General features: G+C 43.4%; 2 protein-coding genes across 4 annotated transcripts; both read right to left on the minus strand.

Moving 5' to 3' along the window:
* Window positions 1-277: 277 nt before the first annotated feature.
* Window positions 278-4,828, minus strand: LOC133135584 (zinc finger protein 501-like). Of its 3 annotated transcripts, none has more exons than XM_061252701.1 (2): window positions 4,732-4,828; window positions 278-2,387 (listed from the first exon to the last, which is right to left on the minus strand). In XM_061252701.1, the coding sequence occupies exon 2, from the start codon at window positions 2,319-2,321 to the stop codon at window positions 786-788; it is 1,536 nt and encodes a 511-aa protein (XP_061108685.1). In that variant the 5' UTR covers window positions 2,322-2,387; window positions 4,732-4,828; the 3' UTR covers window positions 278-785. The 3 variants fall into 3 exon arrangements, with proteins under 3 accessions (XP_061108685.1, XP_061108684.1, XP_061108682.1); XM_061252700.1 differs by lacking the exon at window positions 4,732-4,828 and adding an exon at window positions 3,406-3,510; XM_061252698.1 differs by lacking the exon at window positions 4,732-4,828 and adding an exon at window positions 2,912-3,046.
* Window positions 4,829-5,472: 644 nt separating this feature from the next.
* On the minus strand, window positions 5,473-13,046 carry mfap3l (microfibril associated protein 3 like). Its single transcript, XM_061250841.1, has 3 exons — window positions 12,792-13,046; window positions 11,079-11,486; window positions 5,473-7,282 (listed from the first exon to the last, which is right to left on the minus strand). Exons 2-3 carry the CDS (start codon window positions 11,350-11,352, stop codon window positions 6,333-6,335), a joined length of 1,224 nt encoding a protein of 407 aa, XP_061106825.1. The 5' UTR covers window positions 11,353-11,486; window positions 12,792-13,046; the 3' UTR covers window positions 5,473-6,332.
* Between the last annotated feature and the right edge of the window lie 353 nt (window positions 13,047-13,399).

The following is a 13,399-nucleotide window of genomic DNA, read 5'->3' on the forward strand; positions in this document are numbered from 1 at the left end:
GGCAAAAATGTCAGCCTATTTTATCAATTTAAAATGAAATCTACAACACAATAAAGTGTTCAAAACGTGAAGGGGTCCGAATAATTTCTGAAGCCACTGTATACCAACGACTGTGATAAAATATGGCTATGGTTTTATTATTGGGATTCTATGGCAATTTAAAATACCGAACCTCCAGACATTTTTTTTTTTTTTTTTATAGTTTATCAAGTTGAGGAGTGTTAAATGGGTGCATTATTCATTGATTGAATATGAAGTTACAGCTCATTGGTTGAATCACATTTGAAAATCATAAACGATGATGTGAACTGTATGATTCGATAAAAGGAAAACCTGATCTCTGTAACATTTTTTTATTGGAAATTAGATGATAGAAATTCACACTAAATCCAGTATTAGTAATTCTCAAAATGTGGTTAATCAAATGTTTGTTTTTGTAAACGGTGGCCAGCTTCTACTTTGGAAACTAAAATATTCAGTATTTGAATTCCATTTAACTCCTTGATACCTACCAACCCACAGAACACTAATTGATGGCGCGTGGGGCAATTTGGAATGACTCGATTTATGCATGCGGTCGCATATTTCGCCAATCTGAGAACTGTAACCAAGAATAGCTGTAATCTCATACAGTGAATTTGATAGTACCTTTTGATTTATAAGGTGCAAATTGTCTTTTGTGTACATGTATATATTATACACAGTGTTTTAATGTTTTTTTTTTTTCATTTTAAATACATGAAAATGTCCATTCTCACCTGCTTGTAAATTCTGCTCTGCAGTTTCTATTTTACGTGACTTCGCTGGTGGGTTTTCAAACCGGACGCTCGGGCATAACTCTTTCCACACTGGCCACAACGGTGCAGTCGTTCCCCCGTATGGGTCTTCCGATGCCTTGCGAGATTCGACTGATGGGTGAAAGTTTTTCCGCACTGAGTGCAGGTAAATGGTCTCTCACCAGAATGAACCCGTTTGTGATTGTTAAATCTTGCAACATCGGAAAAGCTTTTCCCACATACTTCACAGGTAATGGGTTTCTCACCTGAATGGTATCGCTGGTGTTTTTTGAAATGCGACGCGTCACCAAAACTTTTTTCGCACAACGTGCACGAGTATGGTTTCTCACCTGAATGAATTCTCCGGTGGGTTTCGAGATTGCAGGCAAAAGAAAAACGCTTCCCGCACTGAGTGCACACAAACGGCCTTTCACCTGAATGTGTCCGCTGGTGGATTTTGAGATAGCCTGCCTGATTGAAGCACTTCCCACATTGGGTGCACTTAAATGGCTTCTCACCTGAATGAATTCGCTGGTGAATTATCAACTTAGGTCCATTGGCAAAAGTCTTTCCACACTGTGAACACCTAAATGGATTGTCATTCAAATGAGTTCGCAGATGTGTTTTTAAATAGGACCCGTGAGTGAAACTCTTTCCACACTGAGTGCAGCTGTGTGGTTTTTCACCTGAATGAATCTGTAGGTGACTCTTTAAATTGCCGGCAGTGCTAAAACGTTTCCCACATTCGGTGCAGCTATGTGGCTTTAATCCAGTGTGAGTATGCTTGTGGGTTTTGAGGTGGCTTGGATCATTGAAACTCTTACCGCACTGCATGCAGACGTACGCCCTGGCATTGGAGTGGATCCGCAGGTGTCGTTTAAGTTTGCTCGCAATGGGAAAGCTCTTGCCACAAGCGATGCAGGTGAATGGGGAATCCGCTACGTGCGACTCGTAATGTCTGATCAGGTACGACACGCGCTTAAAAAACCTACCGCAGTCTGGGCATATGTGGCCCTGCTTCTCTCGACTTCGTAAGCCGTTTGCAGAGTCCCTCTTTGGGTCCTGGGTGCACGGCTGCATTATGCCCTCCGCCGCACATCCCGGCACGTCCGTCTTCACGTGCTCGTCCACCAAGCTCTCGTTAGATTCGCACTTGATGATGCTGAGCTCCATGTCCTCCGCATTGTAACACTGGTCGTCGGAGTAGCGCTCCGCTTCCACGTAGTCCGGGTCGTCGTCCGTCTCGGAGTCATGCGGCTCCGACTCTCCGCTGGACAGCGAATCCAGCTCCACAATATTAAAACTGCGCGTCCTGGCAAGGACGGAGCTCTCACTAGAGTCCTCACCTGATTCTGCTTCTGTGATTTCTGACCCCTGCCTGATCCTAGAGGCTGGCGTTTCGACTCCTCTGGGAAGGCCCTCTGGTTTTGGGGTGCTGGGACCGGGTTCAGTGTCCCCGGCCTTGGACTCTGGCCCGCTGCGCACCTGCGGCTCGACGCTGCTCAGAGACCTTGTTTCCCACTCCCTCTTGAGTGAGGTCCCCATTTCCTGCACCACCCAGGCTCCCAGGTGCTGCTCAACAACGACACATCATTTTCCTGAATACAGCTCCTGAAGTTGAGACAAAATTTGAAGGGGAAACTGAAGGCATCCCAAAAATACTAACTTTGAATTGTAATAAATTACTGTTGTCAATACATAACAAATATGTACAGTTTGCGTTTTGCTTTGATTTTTGCTCATCACACATTTGCATCATGTTACATTTTGAATGATATGTACTATGCTAACAACGATAAGTATATTTTAATGCAAATTAATGCCAGTTTCAAAATAATACGAATGCAAATTAATGCCAGTTTCAAAATAATACGAATGCAAATTGGGTCTCAACACTATTTTAGAAATGGGAACATAAAACCAGAATGGCACAATTAATTACAATGCTACAACACAGAGAGTTACTGGATCATTGAACAAGTTTATTTCTCTATTATAGTTAACTAGGTTGAGAGTTAGATACTGACCCATGGCCTAATGTAATGAAATCAAAATAAGACCAATAACATAGCTTAGCTAACTTAGCTCGTCATAACAATCATGCTTGCTGATGTTGTCAGATATAATATTCCTACCTGTTTCTTCACAAATATGAACAGGTGCTTTCAAAACATGTCCAAGCATTTGGTTTATTAATCACAGCTAGCTAAGTAGCTAGCTATCGAAACCGCTTCCCAAGTGCTGGCTGGCTAGCTGAGTAGGCAGTTATTACATCAGGACCGTAGATAACGCATGCTAGCTAATTATAAAACCGCTATACAATAAGCAAGCATATAGAGTCCAGTTCACCTGGTATTTATGATAACAAGCGAATAAATTATCCAACATAGCCTCGTCTGATAGCTACCCACGCAGACTGTGGAAAGATGGATAAAAGTGTTTATCAAGCAAACAAAAAGCTCGCTGTCCAGCTAACATTAGCTAGCTAGCCGGTTCGTTCGATTTGATACGAGCATTCGCACAACGGCTCAGCCTTGGTCTGCTGATGCAGGATGGATTCCAAATTGGATTTTGTTTTGCCTGTCTAATGTTATTAAATATTATATTTGTGAGACATAATGACAACCACCTTTATCTTTATACCGCCCCAAAAGCTGTGCTTTGTTCCCAAGTAGTGTCGGTAAAGCGGTCTCGAGAAGACAGGAAACTTCCTACCAAATAAAGAAGTGCTTCCTGCCCTGGGTTGGTAATGAAAATGCTTAAAATAAAACGTTATTAACCTCCTTGGTCTATGTATTATCACTGTTTCCGTAACAAAAGCCTCACTCAAAACTGTTACCATCTGTGTAAACGGTTAAAGCTGATAGGACATTAGAGAAACTGATTGGGATGGGATACCACTCGGACAATACCGTTTTCTGGAGGAAAACTGCGCCGATTCTGCGCAGATGCACCTCTCAATACTATAACTCGGTTGCATTGGCACTGTGAAAGGAAAAGCAATCACATTTATTTCAGATCAGTTTTCGAATTATTTCACATCAGGAATTCACGTTTAAAATACGAAAAAGTATGCAAGCCAAGATCATACCTTAATCGTGTATATAACTTTGTGTAGCTGTTTCGTAGCTCTGCATTTGATATTTTAGCACAAATTTACATAATGATGAATAAGAATAAATAATTACATGCATAAATATTTGAAATATAATTTTGGTCCATGTTGAAGGCCACCCAGCTTCAAAATCTCACGTCCATAGTATTTGGAAAATTCAAATGGTCAATTATAAGCAAACTAAGACCATTCAGCTTGTTAAATGGTTACATTATTTGCAGGACCTAGCCTGCATGTTCCAACGGCTGCAGAGATCAGCCAAGGCATTCTTCGGCTTCCAACCATTGATAGATTAATTATCTGCGGCTGGAAATATTCAGCACAGTTGAATTTGCCTTTCCTAGAGAATGCTAGCGTTTACTAAGAAATGTGTGGGTAGTTCACATGGTATGGTGATGAGTCATTAACATTGTTTAATACAGGTAGTTAATGGTGAATTAGCTATAAAAAAAAGGTTATATTGGAATGTCGACTAGATAAGGCTGTGTTTTGTGCCGCCTCCTCGTTCTATTCGCCGATCTAGATTACCCTATTTAATACAATTGAGTTCAATTGATGCGGTTATACATTCACAGCGTTATCAAAGTACCTGATGAATTCAGAGTGGATTAAAGAGGATTCCAATAGAACTGTATGCTGAAAACCAGAATGCTGAAAAAGCACGACCTTATCCATAGCACAGGGAAGATCCCCATGAACAGATCAACATGAATTTAGTCGAGGTAGCACAACCACCCCAGCATTATTTAATCCACTTCAAGGCTTCTTTAAAATTAGACTCCATTCCCAGTTCCCCTTTCAAAGGTGACCGCATTTTATTCTCCCACGGACCCTTCTCACCATGTGCCGATGACAGACGGTGGACAGCTTGGAAAGACGATTGATTCTGTGTGGGATCACTACCATCGCTGCAGGCCCGAACACTGTTGTCTTGTTACCACTCACCATCAGCACTGCAAGCTGTGTATTGCCCCCCCCCCCAAAAAAAATTGGGTTCTTTAAGGAATCCATAGATCAAAGGCAAAGAATAATGGATGCAATTCAGACCTTGTGTATCAAAAATTGAGAGTTGCCAAGTAAAAATGCAAACCCAAAGAAACAATTCGTCTCCTTTCTCAATCACACCGATTGGTTTTAACCGAATGCACTTTGGCACATGCAACCAAAACCCTCTGTGGGAGAGCAAAATGGGCGGAGCAGCAGGCGTCTTCTGTGCCAAGGAAAGCAACAGGTCCTCAGTATAAATTAGGCTTTTGTGAGGAACGGACAAATGGGCACCGTGCCAAGGAAGCCATTACCATCAGGCTGCTCCCCCCATCCCTTAGTTAATCTCTCCCTCCTGTGCAGCTTTCAAAATGCACAATTGAGACACGGTGGAACATCAGCCAGTAATGAATACGCATGGTTATATTTAGTTCTCATCAGTGTACATTCTGTTATCTGCGTGGAGGGTCGCGTTTGTAGGGAACTCGGCTGTCTGTACATCAGTGTACATTCTGTCATCTGCGTGGAGGGTCGCGTTTGTAGGGAACTCGGCTGTCTGTACTTGACAAAAACATGAATATCGTAACACAGGTAATATTAAGTCATAGCAACAGCAGACAAGAGTTTATTTCACTACAAAAGAGCCATTTCAGGTTTCAGCGCAGCACTGAAGGATAGCATCCCCGTCAGACAGTAAAGAGTAGGTTCTAAATTCAGAAGGAAAGTCAGCTGAGCATTCAGAACAGTCTCACATGCAACAGTACAGTTTATTTTATTTTTTTTGGAAGGGGCGATGGGGGGGGGGGGGGGGGGGGGGGGGATTAAAAGGAAAGAAAACGGGAAATGATTATACAAAATAAATAGACACACATTCTCGCTTCTGATACAGTACATTGATCTTTGAAGGCAAGAACTCCATGAAAATCTAGTCGTGCATTCAACAAACCTGGTTGAGGATGATAAATTAAATGAAACAAATAATAATCGTGAAAAATTATGATAGTGGGAGTTTGCACTATGGACATTCATGTTACGTGGTACATATTTTGTTCATCAACTGGCCTCATGGAATATTGGACATTCCTTTAGTTCAGGTGGATCAAGGCCATTTAATCCAGTTTATACAGCTTTGACATCATTTAGGGTTAGCCACATACATTCAACATGAAAAAACCCAAGCTACTGATTTGCAGTAAATCAGAATGAATGCACAGCTCTTCAAGCAGAACTTAGTGGAAACCTGTAACAAGTGGGCCAACTCCACCCCACACCAATGTCTAGTTGGTCTAACCATCTTTTTATACAAAAATTCAGCTTGTAAACTTTTCTAAGGAGTTCTTGATCTTTTTTTATTTTTTATTTATTATTATTTTTTTTCATTTTTGGAAATGCATAGGAAATCGATTCTCAGTTGCAGAAAAAAAAAAAAAGAAAAGAAAAAAGAAAAAAAGAAAGTATTACACATGGCTTTCGTAGATGACCTGGGTTGGTTTGACCTTGTCTTCTGCCGGATCTACTACTTCCTGTTCCTGTTCCTGTTCCTGTTCCTGTTCCGGTTCCTCTTCCCGTTCCTGTTCCTGTTCCAGGGGTGCGGCCTGTGGCTCCGCCTCCGGCTTGGGGGGCTCCCTGGCGGCAGGAAGGGCCGGGGGGGAGGGGCAGGCGGCCCCCGCCTTCGGAGCCTCGGGCACGGCGGCCTCCACGCCGCAGTACGCCGCCGCCGCCAGCGGGGGGTGCACGGACACCTGGATGGCGATCTGCTGGGGGTGCTCCTCCAGCGACGCGTCGTCCGAGTCGGCCGCCGGCGAGTTGCTGCGCTCCCGCTCGCGGAGGATGGTGTAAACGTCCGCGTCGCCGCCGCAGGCCCCCTCGTGGCTCTCCGGGGCCTGCCGCACGAAGGTGTGCCTCATCTCCTCCACGCCCACCACCTCCAGGATCTCCTCCATGAAGGTGCGGCAGTTCATGATGAGCGGGGGCAGCGGGATGCTGCGGGCCAGCTCCTCGATGTAGCGCGCGAACTCCATGGTCTTGAACTGCGTGACCTTGGCCAGCTCCAGCGTCTTCGCCGAGGTGATGATGGGGATGCGCTTGGCGATCTCGAAGGCCTTCTGCAGCTTCTCGGCGCCCTCGGTGCGGAAGAACTCGTTGATGGCCTTCTCCGTCTTCTTCAGGTGGCTGCTCATCATGCACAGGCGGGTGACGTTCAGCACCATGATGATGGTGAAGGTCACCAGGCACACGATCATGTAGTAGATGCCCATGTCGTCGCTGGTGAACACCACCCGCAGCGTCACCGTGTGGTTCATGCTCCCGTACACGTTGGAGGCCATGCAGGTGTACTTGCCCCGGTCGGCGAACGTGATGCTGGTGATGTTGAGCTCACCGCTGTCCAATATCCACCATTTCCCACCTGTGGCAAACGGGGAGAAAGAGAGACGGCACACTTAGCGGAGGTCGTGCTCATTTGTCACAGCGTTCATTGTCAGGCTCATTGTGGAGGTCGCTGTCACACAATTACGTACAGCAAGAGACCAGGGAAAAACCTGAAGAGCAGGTTGTCGTTAAACTGACAGCTGTGGGGGATAGCGGGTGAAGAACGGTACTTCAAGAACAGAGCGAAGGTTCAAATTATGTGGAGCGCAGATAACATGCAACAAGGCCTTCTGAATGGCTAAATGACCCAAATTACATTTTTTTCCCCCCTACAAAGATTAACAGTGCAGTTAGAAATAGTCATACAATTGGCCCTTGGAGTGGATTGATCATGGATTCCATTTTGGGTACAAGGGCCCTCGAGATTAAAGATTCCGCTGGCAGTGTGTACTGAGGACATTATTCCATGCCTCTATGAAGGAAAATGGCCGACGGAGAGAGTTTTGGCAGAGCACACAGGATTTAGTCGATAGCCCTCGAGGCCCGTAAAAACTAGCCACAAATGAACCACACTCAAATTAAGCCCCCTTTTTTTAGGACGGTTCCGTAATTAACCTGCACGGCTCCACAGAGCTTTTCCTTGGCCGCTGTTTAACGTGGGGCTAGGCCGATTCACCGGCAGGTGCCAGCGCCGAGAGCTCCCAGCAGCCCCGGGTCTTCCAGCTGTTCCCCGTGTCAATGTTTAAACGGTGGCTGACACTGCAAAACGCCGGCCCAAGCCTTCCTTCCTGTGTGTGTGCGTGTGCGTGTGTGCGCTCTCTCTCTCTCGCATCTGTGCATGGCAGGTCTCAAAGAGGACTGCATCACAGCATATTAAAATCGACAGTTGTTACAGTGGCAAGGAAATGCGGTCAGTAGCCGTTTATTTAATAAGGTAACTTTAACATACCTTGTATAATTATATAATTACATAATTGCGTGTGCACGTTCTCTGTGAACGACAGAGAAAATTAGCTGGTTCAATGGGATGCAAGAACCTTTTTATAACAGAACGGAGCCAGAGGACGGAGAGAGGGAGGGTGGCAGGCATTTTCTCCCCCACTGTTCTCGAGAGGACACGTGAGGCTGAGTGGGAGGGACATGCTGTGATATTTCTGCAGGAGAGCAGAGCTGCCAAAACCGGGAGGACTCACATGAGTTCAGTCACAGACTTTCACACAGAATCATCATCACCCAACACGCCTCATCTTATTTTCAAAAGTAAAAAGAAAAAAAATCAGTCATCCTCTTATCCATGAAACAAAACACATTTCTAAATTTAACCCCTGGTGAGGGAACCATTCAGAGTTGGCTTAAAAAATGGCAGGAGGGAAACAAAAACAAAACAAAACAAAAAACATCGATTTGCATACCACGGCATATGGATATGGACATGTAACACAATTAAAGTCTTACTAAATAAACGTTCTTATCAATCTTTAATGCTTCCTGGTAAAAAAAGAAAGGCATTGCCAGGGGACAGTGGTGATCAGCGGACTGACGTTAGCATGGTAACGCCACACAGATGGAACACAAGCAAGAAGAACATGAGTAAGTGTGTCGTTCATCCATCGCCATTAATAACTGCGCATTCAGCGTGACACAAAAATAAGTTACTGTGTGTAGGATTTTCCCCATAAAAAAAAGGATATTTAGACCACAAAGAACTACAGTTTCCCATTTCTCAAGGCAACAAAAAGCCAACTTGTACCCCTGCCAGCCGGACACAAGGTTTTATTTCAAGACCGTCAGCTCTACACCATGTTGAGGAATTTAAACTTCAAAATGGAAACCTCCATCACGTGTTCTAGAAGCACTCACAGATTTCAGTCTGTGAGAGCTTGATCATGTCACCAGGAACTGAAAAAGTCTCTTAAAACGTATGAATACATTTTACATTTTAGTTACAGGCATCAGTAGTTAGTCCTCTTCCAAACACAATATGCTATTTTTCCAATTAAATCTGTAGCTAGAAGCTAAAAATAGTGTGTTGTGTTTGATTATATTAACATCATCAGCAGGGCTCAACTTCAACTTTTTTTCCTAGAAGTACATACTCCCCAAAGCTGAAATATTTAGGAACACGCCAATGCATCCAAATTATTAGAAGACTGTGTTCCTAAATTATTTTTCCAGTTCGTACACATTAATTTTCCGGAGCAATGCTCCTAAAATAGAAGCACCGTGGAGCTCTGACCGAGATAATAACTGAAATAACCCACTAAGGGCAGCCTATATAAGGTCTGATACTGAAATTTAGCAGCCACCCCAAATACTGTCTTATTCCACCATCATAGATTTGCAAATACAACAACCGGATTAGTAGCTATTTTAGATGCTCAATATTTTGACATAAAATGATGACAAGATTCAGAGAAACTGACATTTCAAATTGTATCCCACGTATTCAGTTATGTTTGATTTCACCTGCATAGTGCTTTTTACAGTCACTGTAGCAAATATGCATTTAATAAAAAGAGGAAATGGTAGAATTGGGAAACACTGAGTCTGAACCAATAAAATACCAGAAAGTAAAAACTCCCCAGTGGGAAGAAAACAGTCAAATGGTGAATAAATAATCCTTTAATCTGGCTGTGGGGTTTAAACTTCAAATATAATCTGCCATTTAAATATCTACCATCAAATTCTGGCTTCAGTGCCTGTGAATAAATTAGTTGTATCTGGCAATGACCCACAATTACATTAACAATGCAATCAAATGCTCTTGGGCCAGCACTCAAGAGAGCTACCACTATCCCCTTGTTAACAAAAAGCCCCATTGCTGTTGTGAGTTTTACAGATCAGCCTTAATGGTTCAGTTTTTCATCCGTGCTTATGAAAAGTGCCATCATCAATGAATGAAAACTAAATGCGCCGCAGTAAATAACAAGCTCACGATGTACTTTCAAGACCGTCATTCCTCAGTGAGGAGTCCGATCTCCAGGAGCAGTACAAGCCCGCAGATGTGCGTGATGTCATCGTGGATGTGGATTAAACGTCTTCATCACAGTGTTTAAGGCTAGAATTCACACTCATCAGGAAACACGGAACGTGATTCAGCCTCGTCTGTATTAGAAACAGGCGGCAGTGTCGTAGAATGGGTAGTTACAAGTGGCCTTGTAACACAAAGACTGTGCGTTTGATTCCCAGCTGCCATTATACCCTTGAGCCTTGTACTAAACCTGAATTGCTTCAGTAAATATCCAGCTATAACCGCAGTGTATCTACTGGTGTCACATGGTTCAGTAACGATCGAGGCCAAAGTCGGGAGCGACCAAAGAGACCAAGCTCGTTAGCCTGATAAAGCAGGCTTCATAATTCCCAGAGGGAGGGAAAAATTCAGCACGCATTACTAAAAGTCCAGAAAGCACAGTCGATTTTTAACAGGAAGACAAAATATAACTGGCCCGTTCTTGGCTGACAGCTGGGGCACATAGCGACATGTATGGGCGTGCAAGCCTGAACAGGACCGTGAGCACTCCCTCTATTCAAGTACTCGTCAACAAACTGACAAGCAGCTTACAAAGAAAACAAAAAGAGCGTCAACTGTGCAGAACTTTCAGTTTAAAGCCACTGAACACCAGTCAGTCAATTAACCAGACGGAATTCCATAATTGTACAGGTACAATTTCAGATGCAGTCATGACAGTTTGCAAATGTCGTTTATGTGTGAGAAACTAAGGCACCTGGGCAATATATAATATCCAAAAATAATATCCAATATAATATAATATCCAAAAATGCGCATGGATAACATTCAGAAATAAAACTTGCAGGAACTAAACTGTACCTACCGCTCGTTTCAACGTCTAACAGGCTTCCACGGGAGTTGAACCACTGTACATTTGGAAGGGGATCTCCAGTGGCATTGCAGTCAATCAAGGCGCTTTTCCCCTCACGGGCAATAATCTGACTAATCTTCGTGAGCACCACGGGGGCACCACCGTCTTCCGAGGTCCCATTTCCAGTGCTGTTGTTCTCGAATTCAGCTTGTCCTCGGGCGCCCGTGGTGTGGAGAGTGATCACGGACACCCAAAGCATAAATGTGTATCCATAAACTCCGTTCATTTTCTTTGACTGCCGTTGACACCCCGAAGCAAATCTGTCATTATGCGTGTATCTGCATGTCAGGAATGAGCTATCTATAAGCAGCCATAGGAGACACTAATCTGCTTTTCTGTACAGGACGAACAAACATTGTTCTGAAAAAAAAGAAAGAAAATAATGTAATCATTAGTTAAGCTTGGCAAGCAGTTAGGCTAACTTACAAAAATAACAAGCTAACTGTTAACCTGAGACAAAGTTCGGTTCCTGAAAAAAGTCCCAACGCCCTTTCCTCGCTGCTGTCAGCGCCATTTATAGAATAACGTTAGTTATGTTAGGTAGTTAGCTAGCTAGTACAGCAAGCCGTTAGAGCTAGTATATCAATGCGGTCCTCATACGGCGTTTCACTGGTAGCGTAAATCAGCTAACTTCGTAAAAGTTATTGTCAACAACATAGTCGGGTTACAAAGGGCCCCACAAGCAGCTGTAACATTATAGCAAGTTGCTAGTATGTACCCAACTTGGTGCTAAATTATTCAGAAGGTTCGCTAGTTTGACTAAATTTATCTAGCTAACACACCTTAACGGGGATGATTTCTGGAGGAGAAAATATTGTGGACAAGTTAACAGTTAATTTACTGCAATTATTAAGTGAAATGTTCATTAGCTAGTTGATCATGCACAACACATTAATGTTACCATAATACATTAACATGAGTTAACCAACACAATATGCCTTGATTAAGCTAGTGCAGTATCGGCAACGAGATTGCAATCCAGCTAACAAATGAATAAATGTGTTTTTTTGAACGGTCTGCAGAATGAGAATGCAGAGAGAACAAACTGATCTCGACTAGCCAACATCACGTAGAATGTTTCTCTACACATTAAATACAGCAAGCTAATAAGGCAGTTAACCTTCGTTAGCTCTGCCAAAAACTACAGACATATGACACATTCTGCGCTAAGTATCACTGACTAGAGCTAGATAACTTAGCTAAATAACTGGTTAACGTCTGGTGGCTAGCGCTAGCTAAGGTAACCTAACGTAGCTAGCAAGTAACAAAGACAGCGGAACGCTTAGAATTAGCTGGGGAGCTAACGCTAGCGCCCGCTAACTGAATTGAAGTCATGGTCTAGGCTATTTCCGTTAGCTAACACCAGCGAGCTATACCATGTGAAATAATGAGATATATTACATTGTCAGCTTGCCACACAAACATTGCGATTAGCTAACTAGAATTAAGTATTGTTAGTTACAAAACATGTAACAATGAAGCTAACTGTAGTCAGCCAGTGATCATCTCGAGAAAGAAAGCGGTAGCAAGCTAGCTAGCTTTAATCGAGGTCGGTAGCTAACGTTAGCAATTTTTTTTCTAGCTAGCATGAAGGATTGGAAAGATCGGCAATTTGTTAAATATCAGATAGGTAGTATTAACCAATGAAGAGTTAAAGCTACTTACAATATTATCCGTTTTCTATTCACATACAGATAAACTTGACCAAACGAGTAGACTGCAGAGTGGGGAAAAGGAGCCAAAATGTTTCTGGAGTCACATCGGCACCCAACTCTCATCCCCTAACCATCCGCTCCGCTGCTGCTGACCACCTCTCTCCCCCACGGCAGTTAAACTGAACTGAGAGAAATCCAGGTCGGTGTACACTGAGCATGCTCGAACTTCTGCAGACCGCGGTTCTGCTGCGAAATGAATTAGATCCATTTATTTTCAAGCCTCGTAGCCACCGCACTCTCCTCAACCGCCGCGTTTATGTGGATGAGTGCAGCGCATGGCTGCATTCAGTGGGGAGAAAATTAAGTATCTTTTCCCAAGGTAATCAGTTTAATGTGCAACCTATGCCGAGCAGTTAATGGATTTCTGAAACTGTCCAATGTCTATCATAAAGCTTCCCTCCTCTGGTTTGCAATTTGGCAAATTTTACTATCGTAACTGCTGCCCTTTTGGTAATAGGGTCATGGGGTTGTTTTGTGAAGACACTATAGTTACAGTATGTTGATCTGAATGAAAACCATAGCACACTATTTCTATTTTCTATCTATTATATATTATTA

Source organism: Conger conger, chromosome 8, assembly GCF_963514075.1.
Source record: "Conger conger chromosome 8, fConCon1.1, whole genome shotgun sequence".
NCBI classification, from domain to species: Eukaryota; Metazoa; Chordata; class Actinopteri; order Anguilliformes; family Congridae; genus Conger; species Conger conger.